This window comes from Arachis duranensis, chromosome 3 (genome assembly GCF_000817695.3).
Source record: "Arachis duranensis cultivar V14167 chromosome 3, aradu.V14167.gnm2.J7QH, whole genome shotgun sequence".
NCBI lineage: Eukaryota > Viridiplantae > Streptophyta > Magnoliopsida > Fabales > Fabaceae > Arachis > Arachis duranensis.
The window spans coordinates 11,539,979-11,560,539 of NC_029774.3; the positions used below are offsets into that span (position 1 = coordinate 11,539,979).

Genomic DNA, 20,561 nt, shown 5'->3' on the forward strand with positions numbered 1-20,561 from the left:
AGTGGGCAATTTTAATAATATTTTCACCAAAATTAATATATAATATATTGTCGGAAAAGATGAATTTCAACAAAACCTTCGTCGGAAAAAACAAAGTTTAAGTCTTAGACACCAAAAAATAAAGTTTAAGTCTTGAATTCATAATAGCAATTAAATGAATCAAGTAGTCAACTCGCTAATCCAAAAATATGCCTATTATTAATCCTTCTATTTATAATTTTTACATAGTAATTCATTTCACCTGCTATATAATTATCAGATAGAAAAATATGTATTCGAATATGAATAATTCCTTCTTTTTTTTTTTTTAATCTCAATACACATGTAAACTATCAGGATCCAATCGTACAGTACTCGATGAAACACTGTATACAACAAAATTAATTATACTTTTCTAGTTTTCTATATGGATAACCATTTTTAAAGTGAGACGGCTTCAACTTTTACAGTAAATCACCAAAATAAACATCGGTAAAAATATTTTCGAAAGATTAAATTGATAAAAATATTTTTTAAATATTTAAAAACATAACAAATTTAATAAAATATTATATATATATATATATTCTGAAAATAAATTTAGAAATAGAAGTTTAATACAATTTTTCAATCACACTGAAATAAATGAAACCTGTCTTTAAAATTTTGATATTTTAATACAAATTCTTTTTTGCTATTTTTTTTGAATGGCCAAAAAATATCTTAAGAAATAAAAAGTTTTAAGGATTATATTTTATTATAATTTTTTGCATATACCTTTTTAAATAATTGTCCAAATACTTCTACAAAATTAAAATCAAATACAAAAACTATTTATCAATACAAAAATCATTTGTTACTTAGAAAATGAAAAGTGTTTTATTGTCATGTTTTTAAATTCTCTTTAATGTGTTTTTTTTATCATTTTAGACTTTTAGAAATATTTCTATCTGCATTTAAATCTTTTGGAACACTTTTGGTAGTTTGCTCTAACGTTAATTAAAAATTAAATACTTTAAATTTATTAATAAAAATAACAGTACTAACAATTAACAAATATACACTTATTAAACTGTTAAATACGGAGAAAAAATATTAAAAACCTAAAACTTTGAAATTTTCAATACTTGAGAAGAAAAAATTAAGATTTATACTTTAAGTAACCTAACAATGTCGGCATGCAGAATCGGAATATACGCCAACTAATTTTTGGTAGTTACATTACATAGCACGAGAATGCGAATTAAATATTAAACCAATAACTTTGAATAGCCGTCATTGTTGATTAGCGGCGAATTATGACTAACAGCTGAGTTTTAAGACTGATTTATACTAATTTGTGGTTTGGTGTTGGTAGGCTGGTAGCTTTAAAACAATCCGGCAAAAATGCAAGGTAATTCGTGTTAACAAAGGCTAAAACTATAATTATCATTAGGACTGATTGTATATATACAAAATTCCAAAAATTAATGGGACTCCATCCCCTCCCAGAAGCCGTCACTATTCCATTTCTCTACACATCACTGAACCACCAAAGGGTACATGCCTGCCATTGGGGGTGTTCACAAAGCAACTCCCGAAAAGGGAAAAAAAATAATAATAAAGAGGAGGGGGACGAGGAGGAGGAAAAAGAAAGAAAAAGGGAGAGAGGGGGCACGGAGGAGTAAAAAATGAGATGTTACAATGCCAAAATTTGTAGTCGTTGGATATATGTACACTCCTCTGACTTAATTAACCATTTAGTTTTGCTAAGAATTGATTTAGATTGTACTCTTCTGTGTATTGTGATTGGTCCCATAGCTCTTCCAATCCCCCAAGTATGGCTTTCAGCCCCTTTCCGGTACCTACTAGTTTAGCGTCTCCTTCAGGGTTGTTTTCCAAACTCTTCCCGGCAGAAGAACCCTATCAGTAACATTGTTAAATGATGATATTAACGATTATCATACACAAACCAATGAAAAGAACTATAAATCACGCTAATTGACAGTTGGAATAACAAAAGCATATACTTGCAGGTATAAACGAGGGGTAATCATAATACCTTCTTGGAGGTATCTGCTGAAGCAAACAAATCAAGCAACTGATCCGTATTCATAGTCTTCATGCTAGCATTCTCCGCATTAATCACAGCATTAGCCACAGACACTTTAAACCTTTGCAGACTCATAACCTTCTCTTCCAAAGTACCACGCATTATTAGACGGTGGACATTAACAACTTTTTTCTGACCTAACCTGTGCGCTCTATCCATGGCCTGCAGGGTTATTAATATAGGATATCCGTTGTCATCGCACAAAAAAAATCTTCCCTTAATACAGGATATATGTTCACTCATCAATACAAGCATGCTGAAAATAACTACTACTTACAACTAGAGTTTATAATGAAAACCTTATAAAAAGATCAATGAGGAAAAGCTTAATCCCATGTCTAATTTTGGATTTTCAGCTCCCAAATATTAATGTGATACTGAACTAGAAAGGAAAACCCAAAGAAAGCACAAGTTGGATAATAATTACCTGATGATCTCGCATTGGATTCCAGTCATGCTCCACAAAAACAAGGGTATCTGCAGATGTCAGGTTCAAACCAAGCCCACCCACTGCAGATAGAGAAGTCAATAATTTTTTTTTTTTAGGAAAAAAAAAACCATCCTGAGAGGAAATGGTAGATCAAAAAGTACATGGAGGTGTAAACTTTTTTACCGTGTGTTGTAAGCAGTAAGACATCAATGGTAGGATCTGAATTGAATGCTTTGACAATGTCAAAACGCTTTTCTGGCTCAACTGATCCATCTAGCCGCAAGTATGTAACACTTAGAACATAAAAAGGAAAAACAGAGAATGGAAGTCACCATCAGTTATAATAAAAAATCAAAATTGATTTCGGGATGCAAAAAACAGGTGAAATTTCTTCATTAAAAGCTTTAAACAAACATGAGAACCAAAACAGCCAATTCATTGAAAGTAACAGGATGACTAGATCAGAAACTTACTTTTTCATGTGTGTCTGAAACAAATCTCTTTCTATTATATCCAGAAAAGCCTGCAAACAAGCCATTGTGGAAGGGAAATCAGCATACTATGTAATATACTAAAATTCAGCAAGAAATTAGGCCTCAAGAAAGCTAGGTTATAACCTTGTGTTGAGCAAATATCAATACCCTGTGCTGCCCAACGTTAACAGAACCCTCAGAACCAGAAGCATCAACTCCAATTCCACACTCTTCAAGAATCTCCTGAAGAGCAACTAATTTTGGCGAATGATGGAGGTTGTGAAGTTCTGAAATGATGTCAGAAACACCCGGTAACACTCCGGAGAGGATGGTCGAAAGTGAATCTAAAACCTTATCATTGATGACAAGCAATGGATGACTACACAGCTTCAGCAAGTATTGAAGTGCCTGAAGCAAGAAATGAATTGTTGGTCAACAAAAATGAAAACTGTTGAAGCAATAACTGTCATATAATTAAAGAAATCAAATTACCTGGAAAACATGTGAAGATGCTTTAGTTGAACTGCTGCTTCCTTCTGCTCCAGCTGACTCATTCGTTGTCACAATAGATGACATTTCTTGTTTTACGTGAGAACCAGAAAACTGTTCATAGAGTTTAAATTGTACAGGGCTCAAATCACAGTATCTGTCTTGAATTATTTTCTCCGGAAGATCAGATAAGACCTCATCCTTTGTTCTACGAAGGAGAAAAGGCATAGCCTAGAGGATAAAAGAACATCTATTAGAAGTCAAAAAAGACCAAAATATTCGCAGAGCAATAATGCAACAGAAGGTATCAATCACCTGCTTATGCAATCTCTCCATAGCAAGTGCTCCTGCTTCGGCATCTTTGGCTGAGCATTTTGGATCTCTAGCAGCTAAAAGCGGTTTTCCATATGTTGCTTGGAACTGTTAATGTTACATTAAATGTATGCCAGTTGTGACAACAATTAATAAAAACGCAGAAATGGTTTGGCAATCAAAGATAAAGCATTACCACTATGAAAAGGTCTAGCTAGATATCTACATGATGTCTGAAAGAGACTCTTTAAAATCTCAAACTAACCCTAGAGGCAACATAATATCGTGAGGGGAATACAGATATTGTCAAATCAAAAGAACATAATCCACTCAAATATTTTACTTAATTTGAACAGATGCAAGAGTACAAAACTTTTGAAGGTATTGAAAATTGGGTGCTAGTGTATGAACTGATAAATGAGAAGGTGGTGAAGAAAAAGGATAAAAGTATAAAACTAATATCAAGAAACAAATCAATTTAAGAGAATAAAATATTAGGTATAAAGCCAAAGAATTGTTTTATACCTCTGCTACACACCCACATGCTTTGGCCTTTAAACATGGATAAGCATAGGCCCATTTTTTCCATGTGCTAAAATTTAATTTAACTATGAAGAATGAGGAAGAAAGCATCAAACTCCTAATCCTTGGTAAAGGAATCACAATTTTACCTGTCTCTCTGTTCCAAGAAATCCAGGCATTAGAAAATCAAAAAGGGACCACAAGTCCATGATGTTATTCTGCAAAAACAAAATAAAAAAGAGGTAGTGTGTTTATTTAATTAGTAATGATATGTTTACCTTTAATGAGAACAGAAAATCACCACACCAACCTGTATTGGAGTCCCACTCAATATCAAGCGGTGTTGGGCTTTTAACTGCTTTACAGCAAGTGTAACTTTGGACTTAGCATTCTTGATTATATGCCCTTCATCTAAAATGCAGTAATTCCACAGAAGCTGTCCCAAATAATCGATGTCTTTACGGACAACATCATATGATGTTATAATGACGTTATGCTTGCAAAAATGATCTCGAAGAATCATTCGGTCCTGAGCAGAACCAACGTACTGAAGACAAGATATAACTGAAACATCAATATATTTCTCTATCTCAAAGGCCCAGTGTCCAACTAGGGTTGATGGGCAAATAATCAAAGATGGTAGAAGATCTCCATTCCCAGACTGAGTTCGATGCTCAGCAATATCAGAGGCCACAATAGCCGATGACTGAAGCGTCTTACCAAGCCCCATGTCATCACATAAAATTCCATGAAGCTTGAAACGTTTCAAAAAAGCTAACCAATTTATGCCTTCTTGTTGGTACCTGGAAGCATAATAATATTAGTAATAACAATAACAAAAATGAACAATTATGAGCACATCTTAATGTTTTTTTTATCATAAATTTACAAAATAGAAATTGGGGTTTAAATGAAGATCAAGTGAGAAGAATGTCGTTTAATGGATGAAGTGAAACTGTATACAACATAAGATCTCAATCTCATGTTTGTCTTGAAATGTTCAACATGAAGAATCCCTTGAAAAAAAAAAGGGGAGAGGGAGAAGGGGAAAGGAAGAGATAAGCAGCTATGAGAAGATCTAAAACATAATTATGCAATGTTTTCAAGTTGGGCAAAGCTGTCAATGCATATTTTAATAACTAACTCCCCAAAAAGCTTAAATTCTTGGGTAAAGGCTTATATATGATCTCTATGTCTAGCATGCACCTCCACGCAAGCCTTTTGGGCTCTAAACATAGACAGAAGTGAAGAAATTCAACTTCAGGGTACATATATCACTTGGACTCGGTCATAAAAAGTTTTCTTATAGTGCAGAAACTAACCCTACCAAAACCTGATGAGATTTTATATTTCACAAACTGTTTCAGAATGGAATGATGAAAATATTAAGCCTCCAAAATGAAGTCCAATTTACCTTCTCAATGTGACTTTCAATTCAGTGCATAACTTGTAATCTTCAATGTGGGAGTTGTCAAGCAGTTGCTCCAAAAATTGCAAATCATCAGCATTTCTAGATATACCTTCCCCCAATCCAACTGGTTGAGGAAGGCCTCGTGCCAAAGGAAGTAAAGGCACAAGAGCAGCAAAACTATGGGTCACACTCTGCCTGACAGACTGATCACAGTCACTCATGCACCTTAGAAGTGGAACTACCAACAATGGAGCGTAAGGGACCAACTCTACCCCCAGGCCCTGAACAAGAAAATTAATCAACATGCCTGCTCCTTGACGAGCATGAACTGATGATGCATCTTCCAACATTGGGATAGCATTTTCAACCACAGCACTCATAACTTTCACAGTCATTGACCGGGCCATGGAAGTGATGCAGCGTGAAGCAGCTAATCTAACTGCAACATGAGAATGTTGAATGCATTTAAAAATGCACGGGAGAAGTGTCAATAATTTTGGCTTTAACTCCTCATTTAACAAGGGCGCAATAGATCGTACCACCTACAAGAAATACATGCTGCATATTAAGCAGAATATCATATGCAAAACAGTAAAAACTGACCCAAACAAATATGGCTAAATTTTCAAGAATTTATTCAATTTTTCCAAAAAGAGGCATCTCTCTTGATAAGCTCATCCCATCTTATAAAACAGTAATTCAGCTTCATACAAATAGTGATGTAGCAAAAATATCATGTAATGAGCAAGTTCACAAGTAGAAAATGATGAGACTAACCTGAATATTGTTAATCAATATCTGGGGATCACTAATAGACTCAACAGCCATAGTAGCTTGTTTTTCATTAGTGACTGCTGGAGATTCAGAGGAGCTAGGTTTAAGCACCTCAGTAAGGCAATCCCACAGCTTAGGAAGCTTATCAAATAACAAAGCACCAAACTTCTCGCACAAAAGCCTCAACGCTAATTCCGACCCACGTCTACTTATGAACCCTTCCACTTTTGATCGATCTTCACCAGCCAAAACATGGACCTTTGATTTATGTTTGCTCACAGGAGTTCCAAACGACAGAAGACCTTGGTCATCAATACTCTCCATGGAGCAAATGAGTTTAGCTCGAGGGGTCTCGGAAGGATCCAAGCATGTCATACTGCATATATTTTTAATTAACTTATCATTTGGGCATGGCCTACGAGCAACACAATGATATATTAGCTCAGCAAGTGCTTCAGCTGACTTCATTTGCAGTATTTCCTCCTGGGGAGATAACACATACATATTATGATCAAATTAAACATGGAACGAGTATATACAGGAAAGAAACAGTCAAAACTTAAACAAGCACCTGCTCTCGTCTGATTGAAGCCATCAAAGGCAAAATGATTGGGGTAAGCCGAGAAGAATATTCAGACATCCAAACAACAGCAGCTGCAACTGCAGATGAGACTGTAACATGCAAATTACTCTGCAAAAACAACACATAAACCAGAACTAATTAAGTCAAAAATATATTGGCCACAAAAAATTGAAATGTTAATATAAACAGTTAAACAGAATAAAGAAAGCATGAGAAGCAAACCTGCACACATTTCAAATAGCCAGAAGTTGTCAAGAGCCTCTGTTTTGTGGATTCTATATCATCTAAAGTATTCTTTATCAAGGACTCATTCAGAGAACTATCATTACACACTGCTGGAACTTTTGATGCAAAACTAATGGCACCATCCACACTCAAGCTATCCAACTCAATTTTGGTAGTTGACAATAACTCATCAAACATACCAGAAGACTTGATAGCATTTAGCAATTGACCAGCCTCATTACGCATCTTTGAATAAGTTCTTGAAAGTTCAGCATATGGAAGAAGTGAATCTGGATGAATTTGTCCTCTTAATCTCCTTGAACCAAGAAATGAGTACCATAGATGCAACCTAAATACAAATAGAAAATATCAATGGTGGAAAAAAGAGAATGAAGGATAGCTTGGGTGTAAGTTCATTGTACACAAACCAGAAACTCATACCTGACGTTGAACACCAGACAAAGAGGTTAGAGACCTCCAGAGTGGATCAACAACATACTTCAAAGAATCCTCTGGCAGCTTAGAGGCAAAAATTCCCAATGCAGTTGCTGTAACCACCCGTGTATGAGTAACAGATGTGTCCACATCAGCACCAACAACTATCTTCACTGAATCCATAGCAGCATCACCATTTCTTTCTTGTGGAACAGATCCTTTTGTAGAATCAAGACCAAAATCCCCACCATAATCATATTCAGACTTCACAGCTCTCATTTTAGCAGCAGCTCTAAATTGACTTTTCCTTGGAAATGCAGCAGGCCAAAACATCTTTGAGGCATCTAATGCTGAACCAAATGGTGTAGAAGCAAGTTCTATCCAAGAAGCCATGTAAGATCTCGCAGCAGTATCCAAGTCCTCCACAGAACACTGAAAACAAGCCAGCCAATTTGATAGATGAGAAAGTATAAAAGGCAAACAAGGATAGATGCAGGGGAAATACCCAAATGACCACTTTAGGAGACAGGAAGACTCCTTAGAAAAAAGGGAATCATCATGAATATTTGAAACTCCATTAGAAAATTTAAAATGTAGAGGTATCACAGAAAGCAGAAGGAAGTTGGAACCAAAACCATATATCAAACTCCAACTCAAATCAGTGTGTCAATCCAACCATAGTATTCTAATAACAATCACAGTAGCACATTTCCAAATCAAGGAATGTCCAGTCTAATACTGACAGCATCTTGATAACTATCACAATTGAAATTAGCACTAATCTCATGCATATATGTTTTTAGTCTTTAGTTTCTTATACTTATTTCTCTCAATATATGAAGTCCTCGTAATATGCCCGTCCCTACTTACACGACCAGCGAGTATGAGAAATAATGAGACCACCTTTCTAGGCCTCTGTACAATGCCAAATTCAGCCATAAAAGACTCTGTTTCTTTTTAAGCCACAATCTTGATGGGAGCATGACAAGCAATAGGGTTGACGTAAACAGTTGGGAACATTTAGTCAAAGCCATTTCTAAGCTATAACCTTTTATCATATGAAATACCTTAACAAGGAGACTCCACACTCTCTCTGAACATTGCAAAATATCCTCATTTGTTTCCAATAGCAGATTCTGAAATACAATTCTAAGGGTATCTCCAAATATGATAGAGGGCCAAAACGAAGCATTAGACAACTCGGACATTCTTCTCTTATATCCAGCTTCAAGTAGCCTCTCCTGCAAGTAGAAAATTTACGATAAACCACTAACACTAAAACTGCCTTTTGTGAAGGAAAAGAATATAAAATAAATTTTAAAAAAAAAACAAAAGCCTGTACAATAAAATATGTTACGTGGAGTATTGTATGAGATTCAAACTTTGTGCAAACATCAAAGGGAAAAGAAAAATACCAGAGTCCGCATTGCTGAATACCGGACAGAGCTGATACTATGCCTCATAAAAGGCCACAAACGTGGTGCCAACGTTGAAAGCACATAAGGATTTTCTTCATCATCATCATCATCATCACCACCCCCGACTCCATTTTGAATAGATATTCCGTTGTCTCCCAATCTAAGAACTTCATACATCATTGGGACCATCTCTTCTTGAGAATAAATTTCTGACAGCAAATTCATAACACTGAAAACAGATATTTTAACAATAAATAAATTAATCATTAACATCAATATATATAGTAATGCAAAAATAAGCTGTATTGGTGTAGTTTAAGCTCTGATGTCTACAAGCTGTGAACTATAAAGCCCAATCCTTTGGCTTGGTGAGAAGTTGTTTGAAATTATAAACCCTTTAATTCCCTGAATATTCTCCAAACTAATCAGCAATATTAACTAAAAAGTCATCATTCATACAATAATAAATAAATAAAATTACAGCAATTAATCAGCAACATGAAAATAAATGAGATCAGATATAATCAAAGGCTCATCCACATGTAGGATCTGTAATTAACAAAGCATAGAACCCCCTCAGCAGAATAAAATATATGGCTTGGTTACATCTACATAGAAACAAGAATATGACAATTTAATTTAATCAAAAAACAAGCAAATATAAGTATATAAAAAAAAAAAGGGCAACCCGGTGCACAAGCGTCCCGCGTTTAACGCAGGGTCCGGGAAAGGGCCGCAACCAAGGTTGTAATGTACGCAGCCTAACCTGATAATTATATCAGTGGCTGTTTCCACGGCTTGAACCCGTGACCTTGAGGTCACGTGGAGACAACTCATCCGCTGCTCCGAGGCTCCCCTTCAAAATATAAGTATATAACAACGAAAATTTTCGGCCATTCAAATACCTGCTAGTGGATGGACTTAAATCATCCAAATCAAGCAATATATCCCACAGCAGCATCACAATTGTGCGCAATGTTGGACCCTGCAATGCAACGATTGCAGCTGAAGCTGGTATTAAGGCATCAGCAGCAACAGCTCGGACATCATCATCCGGGTCCTCCAACCCAGATTTACATGCAGGAAGAACAAGTCCAAGCAAGTCAGGTAGCAACTCCTGGTGGCAGTAAAAGACACAATAGTCAGAACAGCACAAAGCATTGCTTGGAATGGTTGGGTGTTCATATTCCATGAGAAGACTACATTTTCAAATATGAAACCAAAAATTCTCCATCTCCAGTCTTAGATTTGCAATGCCTGCTACTGTCATCAACCTTTGACACTCCTAGAGTAACACCAAAATAGGCAACAAGTACCTAATGGCTTATGTAGTCAATGTCTTGATTCGTATGACAGCAAATATCTTGCTCAGAAAAAATGGTCAATGGCAAACATATCATGTCTAACATAGTAACCATTTCTTGTGCCAAAACTATCATATCATACCTAGAGTGTTAAACCAAGTAAAAGGAACAGTGAAGGCAAAAAAGATATGCACCTGCCGCACAGCAACCAAATATTTGATACCTAGAAGACTTCCATGACGAATCTCCCATTCTGGTCTACACTGAACAAAAGGCAACAGCAAAGCATAAAGATTAAAAACCAATGTATCAGAGAATTCTTAAGTGATAAGTCAAATTATTATACTATAAAAGGAAGTTGCAGCATAGCGAGGAACAGGACAAAGAAAGCAGTTGAATTAATACAAAAGCAATGTAAATTAATATCAATGATATAAAAAAATGAACTCTTAAATGATGTTTACCTGCATTTTCAACAATATATTCAATGTTTCATTTACCAGTGCCGGATGCATGTACTTAAATGCCGCACCTAATGCCTGTGCACAGGTTTCACGCACTGGAGCAACAACCTGATCGGATACATAATCTCCAAAGCTGAATAAAATAACCAAAAAATTATCAAGAAAAAAACAGACAAAGCAGAAATCCAGTTATACATCAACAGCAGTAGCCAAAGAAGAAACAGACAGAAGCACAAAATTTCACCAACAGTTCAGAAAATCAAATTTCAGCAACATTTAAAAAAGTTATTAAATAAAGAGTAAAATATCATACCGGTCTAGTGACAACACACACAAAAAGCGTATCACACAATCTTGAAGAAATCCACAGTTTCGCAACCATGAACTTCTGGCAACTTTAACCATGCTCATCAGCTCGGAATTCTGGGGAACATTTCTCAGCACATTAAGATTTCTGGAGGGAATCTCTTCAGAATAACCCTTCTGCTCTGCTACAATAGTAGGTTCCTTGCATGCATCTTGCAGTCCATCAGAGAAAGATACCACATCCATCTCAACAGAATTACAATTAAATTGCCCATTTACACAATCCAAAGGTAAATTGTACCCAGAGGTTTCAGAACTAATGCTGATTTTAGTATCACCTTCATTGCTGCAAGTAATTAGACTATCCATCGAGGTTGATGATGTTACATTTTCAAGTTTTGGTCTCTTCAAGTTTGAGTCAAACTCATCTGCAGAAACTTGCATATTCAAATCAATCTCCCTCTCTCTCTTCAATATATTTGACATACTACTGTCTTCTTTTTTTTCAATAGTTATACTTTTGTCTTCTAATTCGACCATAAAGTTCCCACCCAAGCGTAAGTCATGTTTCAATACCCCAGCAGAAGCACCTTGATGTGTTAAAATTTCTCTCAGTGCCATCACACTACCATGTCGGATCTCCCAAACTAGCAACATTTAAAAAAAAATATTCGAAGAACATTAATAAAATATTGAAAGCCCTAAAGCATTTCATATTGCATATTCTCAAAATTGTACTAAAACTAGACAAAAGAAGTAAATTGTTTACCTGGATCAAACATATCAATAATAAGTTGCTCAACAAAAGTGTGGAAAGGCCATTGTCCATCCCCATCATGGTCAAGGCCATCATCATCATGATTAACATCCATGAATACCTATGTAAAACGTCAACGGGATAGTCAGAATTATGCCTTGCAATTGCATAAAGAAACTGAACAACTTGCATTAACACAACTGGCACTTGCCAGCCCGTCAAGCCACATTTTTATTGACCACTCTTAACATAACACAATAGATTCAAAAATAGTTCCTGTAGTTCAGAGGTTAAAAAATGCGTAAGGAACTTAAAGGGACCAGGGTCAACTCCACCTAATAACCATTTTGGAATTATTTTTATAAAATTGAGAGAAAGACCAAAGTAGTTACTATATGTACCCCATTCCACACTAAGATAGGTATAGATTCAAGGGTAAAGACAACATTACCGAAAACCAGAACAGAATAAAATTTATTACTTGAAAGAATGTACCAACTGGAAAGATAATAATATGAACATAACAACATAAAAAAAATGGTTATTTAATTAACATACAAACTGCTGCCATCAATGATTAAATAGACTGGAGGAGTTCTGTGGAATAATTGTCTCAAGCATAACCCAGGGGGGATCAAAATCACCTAGGAATAAACAAGTAAAATATAAGAATACCTTATTGTAATTAACTGACTCAGGATACGTGGCTTTCGAAGCCGAATTCTGAGCACCTGATGGATCGGTAACACCATCTTCGACCCAGCTTTTTGTCTGGTCCTTTGAGTTTATTTTTGCTTTGCGCTTTAGAAGATTCAGTTCTCTTGCACTTGGCCACTTTGATTTGACACTAGGAACCATGTTTGCAACCATTTTCTGGATGTTATGCACAGAAGAAGAAGTAAAAACTCCATGATCTATTCCATTGGGATGTGAATCTGACTTGTGTGTCATAAGATCTTCATCTCTTATTACATCACTCATATCCATAAATTGTTCACAAACATCCAAACCTACATCATAAATGGGTATATCGAATCAGATGCACATAAACCAAAAGTGAATAAATAAACATCATTAAGCAAAGAACCACATCATGATAACCAAGCTAAACACATCAAATGTACAGTGATAATATATATGTTTATGCACCCTACAAAGTATGACGTGAAGGGCAATGTACATTATTAAGAGTGTACCAACAACAGGTAAATCAATCCCTTGTTTAACACGGAACACACCAAAAAAATCAGACAGCTACAGCAGCTTCTTTTTATTAAAAAAAGGACCAAGGTTACAGTACCATTTGAGTTTCTAGCAAAGCAGCCATACTTTCTTGCCACCATAGCACCTTTTGGGTGTTGAAAAAGTGTACATTTGCCACCAAGAACAAGTACATAGAGTATATTTATTTCAGCTTCAATAAAGTGATGATATGGAAGCTTTTTATTTTCATCTAGTTTACAAAAGAAGCAATAGAAGCCCTTTTAATTCTTTTTAGTGGGGAAGACATGTTCACCTTTCTAGTTTTGAAATTTTGTCTATTAACCTCATTACTCATTAGGGAGGAGACAAAAACGTTCTTGCCTTAAGGAGGAAAAAACTCAAAACAAATGAGCCAAAATAAATGTTTAGGAATCACCAAACTAGTTAGAGTCATTATTTTACTACTCACTTATTGTGGACAAGATTTTATATTAATGAAATATTGGCAATAAGAGATTGCAAACCTAAACGGCGTCGAAGATTTTGCTTTTGGCGTACCAGTCGCTCCTTTGGGTTCTTTATATTATCACTTACAATATCATATTCCTGAAATGGAAAAAGAAATAAAATTTGTATGCAATATATGTGCATGCAAAGAAAACAGGAGTAAAGCCAAAGTAGTTTGCATACAGAGTACACTTACAATGTGTACCTTTTATGGGATACCAGCACAGAAATTCCAAATTACCAGGACCAAGACACAAGAAAAACCCCTGTAAAAATTTTGCTCTACAAATAGAAGGCCCTTGCATAGCCTTAGTTTAAGTTTGTTGGTAATTAAATGATTTTCTAAGACACTTTCCCAATCCTCAAGAATAGCCAATTCTATAGTATTACTGTCAAATATATGCACTTATAGTCACTACACAAATTATGTCAGAAAATAAGCCATCCACTGCTTTTTGGTATTGTTAGCATATGTTGTCATCTGTTGCTCGACTACTTTCTGAAGAAGCAATTGCAAGTTTAGCTCAACAGTTATGTTGGAAAAAACAGATTTAGGCTGAGTTTGGTAAAGCTTTTTGAAAAAGTGCTTGTGCTTTTTAAAAGTACAAGTACCTCATTTTGCGTTTGGTAAATTAAAAAGTCCAAGTGCTTGTGTTTGTGGCTTTTAAAGTTATGGGTATTTTTGAAAGCACCTAAGAGTGAGCTTTTCAAAGTTGGCTTGTGCTTATCAAAATTAAAAAAAATCTAATATAATAAATATTTAAAATTACCATTATTAATTTTTAACACCAAATTTTATTTATTTTTCACACATATTTCCTGTCATTATATTACCATTGAAATACTCATATATTTCTAATTTCTCAACCTAGCCTTCACAAATTCTAATACAATCCTCATATATTTTTTATTTTTCAACCTAATCTTCACAATTTCAACACAAATACATCTCTATCACGTATTAGGTAGGAACTTCCATCTATTTATATTATTTTTTGTGCGTTGTTTTTGTATTTTTTAGTAGATGTTTGTTTTTCTCTATTCTTTAAAACGTGAAGAAAGAGACCTGATTTATGGAAACCAATCATAAAATTTTCGTACACCAACTTCATGAACATTAGTCAAAACTATAATAATAACATATATATACATATGTAAATATAGATATATAATTTTACTTGAGATATGTGTCCCATTTTTTGTGATTTGTAAAAGTGAGTCAATATATATAGATGGGTAATGGACGTATCAATACTAACATTGGATTACATACAATTTTATTATTGACTATTGATAACTCTATTTATATTAATATAGAGTAAATCAAATAAATATTTAAATTATTAGTCTCTAAAATTTGAGAAGAAAAAAAGTTATTCTTCATTATAAATATGTTTATTATAATTTTTTTAATTTTTAAAAGCCGTTTTACCAAACACAATTGTAGTGTTTGTGCTTATTAAAAGCTATTTTTAACGTGGTTTTACCAAATGCAAGTGCTACAGACAGCTTTCATAAGCTACTCTCGAAAGAGTAAAAGATTTACCAAACCAAGCCTTAGCATTGCAAAAATTTTACGAAAAGAAGCTTTCTACATTTCTGTCTAAAATCCTAACTCCAAAAACCACTCTTTTCTTTCTTCTATTTTACTTTACTCATCCAAACTTTCCATCTGATTTGGAAGAATAAACAGCTTAACCTGTTTACTTCATACTAAGAATCATGCATGCTTTGTCAAAAACTTGTGTTAATTTCCCAGCCAGAAAATCTGCTTCTTTTGAACAAGCATAATTCTTAAGTGGTCAAGGGAAAAAAACCATCATTTTTACCTGTCCTCCAGATGCTAATAAAGCTCCAAATTCAAGCACCTTGCTCATGTCAAAACTGTCAACAGCAAAAACAACCAAGTAAATATCTTTACAAATATATTAATGCAAAATAGGGAGGAATCTATTCTTAAACAAACAATAGCCATTTTCAGGTCACATTAAAGTGTAGATGTTTTCACTTCTGCCAGTTTTTCATGGTTAAAGATAACAATTAGGTGAAAACAAGGGGTTATCGTTTTGTGGCAGTGTTCAGTTTATGCAATTCTTTGGTTAGCTGCTGTTTTTGCAAGTTACAAAGGTGTCTCTTTGCCCTTGTAGAACCAGAAAGATTTTGTTTGGCTTCCCTTTGGAAATCTGCAAACAGCATATTCAATAGTGCAATTGATCAGCCCAGCTCCAACGCAGATTACTTTCTTGTTCTTGGCTGATCTATTTTTATGTGTCAGAGTGGATCTCATATACCTCACCCAAAATAAAATGTCAAATAATCTTTGATAGGACAACCTACCTTCTAAATGAGCTTCCTGTAATTCTTGATTGCAAATATGTCCATGCACAAAGATCCTCAACACTACATGATATCCCATTCTCAGATATTTTTGATACAACAGATGTAGTAAGTTCATTCAAACTTGTGTGTTTAACATTCTCAGCAATAGACCCAATTGCATGAGCAGCAGCGACTCTTGTCTCCCAATTTTTGCTGCGCAGATATTGAGAAACCTAGAGATCACCAAAATAACAGTTGTTAAAACAGACTCGACAAATAATAGGCAGTCACTATCAAAGTGCAATGGAATAAATAAAACACAACCACCAGCACTTGTGTGGCTTCACCTAACAACTTAAGCAAATGGGAGATATACTTCATAAAATAATATCACAATCTTTATGGCTGCGTTTATTTACATGCACAAGACACTGAGACAAGGACACATAAACACAAAATCATGTTTCACAAATAAGACATAGACAGAGGTATTATGTCCAGAGACACTGAATTAGTATATTTTATGTTGGAAGGACACAAAGATACTAACGAGAGCAAAACTTATTTTTCATTTTTTCTTTCATTATTTTTATTTCATCTTTATTCACTATCAAAGTGCAATGGAATAAATAAAACACAACCACCAGCACTTGTGTAGCTTCACCTAACAACTTAAGCAACTGGGAGATATACTTCATAAAATAATATCACAATCTTTATGGCTTGGTTTATTTACATACACAAGACACTGAGACAAGGACACAGAAACACAAAATCATGTTTCACAAATAAGACATAGCAAAGGTATTATGTCCAAGGACACAGAGATACTAACGAGAGAGCAAAACTTATTTTTCATTTTTTCTTTTATTATTTTTATTAAATTTTCATAATTATATTTTTTATATTATATTTTTTCTCCTAAATTTTTTTATATGTAAAAAAAAAAGTAAATTGAACTTTCATAATTTGCTCTAGTTTATCACCAAATAAAATACAATAACACTAATTTTTATGACTCTGTCCTTTGCCTTGTCCTGTTCTCAGAACCAAACGCAGTCTATGAGTTATGACATAGGTCTAGAGTTGATTGTTGCTTCATTCTTCTAATTAACATTGAATTTCAGTACTAGGCTGAAAAAATGGCTTTCATCTCAATATAACAGAACTATAAAACAATCCTAAGACAGAATTTATTTACAAACAAAAAGGAAAGAGATAGAAACAATCTGAGTTCATAACCAGTTTTCCATGGTACTTGGCATGATTGACATAAAATGAAAACAATGCAGAAATCATATTAAAACTGAGCAATATTGCAACAAACGTAGAAATATAAATTCAAAAATTAATACCTTCTTAAGAAGACTGTTCAAGTCTTGAGGGTGTGATTTTGCAATTTCCCCTATCTGACGAGCAGCAGTCAACCTTGTCGCTTGGGTTGACCCAGCTTTAACATTTGGTTAAAGAAAATTTCAAGAAAAAATTGATACTAAACAAATTCAGTAAATGAAAGTCATAAGGAAAATATGGAGGATACTATCCAACAGAGTAAGCAACCGCTGAAGCCTAGATGACTGTTGGGCCATAACAAATCATTCCAGAGGCTTTGTTGCTCCCTTTGCCTGCATAACAATCTCTAGTCAATCAGAAAATACATTATCCAACAAACGCATTCAAAGTTGTGTTTTATGTATGTAAATCTTATAAAGGACCCCAAAGTTACTTGGGAAACATCAAACCAGATACCGTCCAATACCTCATCAAAATGCTAAAGAAAATATGTGCTATCGGAATGCTAACACATTTTATTCTCTGTTCTCCTAATCGATTAAGACTGCAAATTGATCATGATACTCCATGAAAAATGAAATATTAATTTGCATAAGTCTAACACTCGATCTTCTAAACCTAATATGTGTATTACCAGCAATACTCTTGGCCATTTGGCATTGTAAGGTTGTTACTTCTTAAGGGAAGAATATATATGTGAATTTGCAGGATTTTTGGATCCTATCACATGTGCCAAGCCCTTAATATAAAATACAAGGCCACTTAGGACAATCTCTATTAAAGCATAGTCCTTGAATCCTTCTTACAGTTTTTGCCTAAACTACATGTAAGGAAAGCTCAGTGCACAAGCATTCTGAGACTTTGAAGGCTGCACGCAAAGGGTGCAATGCAAGCAGCTTAGCTTGATAAATACATCAGTAACTGATTCCATGGCTTGAACCCACTACCTTGAGATCACACGAAAACAACTCAACAGTTGTTCCAGACTCTCCTTTTGGCCTATGCTACACATAACACAAATTTTGCCAAAGCATACAATTGATGCATTTTTTGGGGTGTATTTGAAGGAAGAAAATGCCAATATATCCAAGGATGTATACCATACCATTAGGTTGCAACATGATAGAATCACAATTACTGTTCCTCTTTGGACATTCCTCATGTTGCTTTTAGGAGAACTTTCATGAATAATATACAAAGTGAAAGTCTAGATTCCATTATTATATCTTGCATCTTCTTCGGCTTCCTATTTTTGTTTAAATTTACATCCCATAAGCATATCCTATCATCCCCAGATGTACCATGATTCATATTTTGGTAATTAAACACGATGCCTTTCTTCTTTAGTAAAACTAAAATAACAACAACAATAGCATCATAACACCGGAGCAAACGCCCAACACAATTCTGTTCCTTTCATTGATTGTTTGCTCTTCAGAGAGAGACTGGGAGAAATAACTTAATATGTTTCTGTCGTATTTATTAAACGTGAAAGGAAGCGAGTCAATTATGGAGTGATCTCCACTGAATGGTTATTACATTCCACAGTAGAAGCACCAGCAGTTCAGTGCGAGTTAAATTGGAATTGTGAACAGTCGCATATCTACGGAAACTTACAGGCACAAAACATTTCAAAGAGGAAAAATGAAATTTTTACGTGAAACGCGAAATTCAAATCATCGAATGCATCAATAGCGTGAAGAATAACGAAGGAAGAATTTGCCACTCGCGAGGAAAATGCAGAGGGAAATCAGAGTAGATCATGCAGAGCAGGCAATAAGAGATTCAATAAATTGAATTATACGGCAAATATTAAATATAGCGATAGAAAAATGAGAAAAGGAACCTGTGGCTGCGAACGGAGCTGATCACCGGAAAATTGAGGCGGCAGAGAGGAGAAAACCGCCGGCGAGAAAGAAGCGGCAGAATAAGAGAGTCGAAAGAATGAGGTGAGTCTCTCCGTCGATTGCTAGGGATTACTCGAGAGAGAACGAGAGCGAGTGTGGGTATATGTCCATTTAGATTTTCCTTTTATTTATTTATTTCTTTCTTGTTATCGGAAATTTGGATATTAAAAAATAAAAATTAATAAATAAATTATCAACAACAAAAATTAATAAATAAATAAATAAATATAAGATGGAAGGTCAAATTTTTCGACATTCTTATGGCCATAAAAGTAGCATCATAAGCAGAAGCACCAATAAGAATTAAGCAACAGGTCCATAAAGAAACAATAAATTCATATCACCGTTGTTTTTAATTTACATCCAAGTATTTCTGTAAATCATTACTACCACAAAATGTATATTTTTATTTTAAAATATATTTTATATAAATAATTCATTTTTTGTATACATAATATAGTTTAAATATTTATAACAATAACAAATACAAAATGTAAAATTAATCAAAATAATAAATATGTCATATTGTATTCAATAGGTGTTAAGTTGAAGTCTCACAAAAATCATTTTTTTATGAATTATATATGAAGAATGATATTTTATAAAAGAGCATGATGTACCAAACCAAACCTCTCCTTTACCACATTATGCATAATCGCTACAAGTTGTATTTTTTATACACCTTTTATAAACACTAAATCATATTATTTTTGTGCTTGTATGTAACTATGTATTGTGTTAATGTGTTATAATATACATGAGTGGTCTTAATTATACTAACATCTTGTCGGATACGTAATCAAAAGCATTTTTCTTATATTTTATTTTTGTTTATTCTTTTGCAATTTCCAACAAAAAAGGGAGAAATTGCATTAATCGTGATAGAAAAAAAAAAACTACCAGGTGTGTAAACTATCCAATTTAAATAATTTTGTAAAACTAATATTTTTATGGATATTCCATTAATTTATATCTTTTATAATTATAATTGTATGCACTCAAACTTTTTATGACAAAAAAAACAATTTATTAAAATATAATATAATATGATATAATAAAATAAAATAATCTACTCTATCTATTATTTATACCTAGATCAGTAAATATGAATTCAATAAAATCTTTTTTTCAATGAATTGACCCGTCTTCAATTTTAGACATAAAAAATTTACTCATATTATATTCACAGTTCACACATAATATTTAAGAGTTCTATCTACTATTTAATCATAACTAAACTTCGAACTCCCATGCACTTATTACAATATATATATAATTTTAAAAAGTTATCAAGTGTCCCTAAAAATATTGATGTTCTATTTGTTTTAACCCTTAATTTAATTTAATATATTATATAT

The 20,561-nt window shown here is 34.0% G+C and overlaps 1 protein-coding gene across 1 annotated transcript; it reads right to left on the reverse strand.

The window, feature by feature from the left end:
* Positions 1-1,380: 1,380 nt before the first annotated feature.
* Positions 1,381-19,301, reverse strand: LOC107477584 (TATA-binding protein-associated factor BTAF1-like). Its single transcript, XM_016097633.3, is given in 30 exon segments — positions 1,381-1,881; positions 2,021-2,233; positions 2,499-2,581; positions 2,685-2,794; positions 2,975-3,024; positions 3,119-3,382; positions 3,467-3,694; positions 3,779-3,883; positions 4,447-4,515; positions 4,608-5,100; positions 5,712-6,250; positions 6,486-6,965; positions 7,054-7,173; positions 7,288-7,582; positions 7,584-7,639; positions 7,732-8,157; positions 8,793-8,966; positions 9,141-9,372; positions 10,049-10,260; positions 10,642-10,710; positions 10,912-11,044; positions 11,225-11,864; positions 11,987-12,095; positions 12,650-12,984; positions 13,702-13,783; positions 15,514-15,568; positions 16,022-16,236; positions 17,359-17,453; positions 17,544-17,628; positions 19,143-19,301. Coding segments are annotated over 29 exon segments (6,102 nt in total). The 5' UTR covers positions 17,593-17,628; positions 19,143-19,301; the 3' UTR covers positions 1,381-1,710.
* Between the last annotated feature and the right edge of the window lie 1,260 nt (positions 19,302-20,561).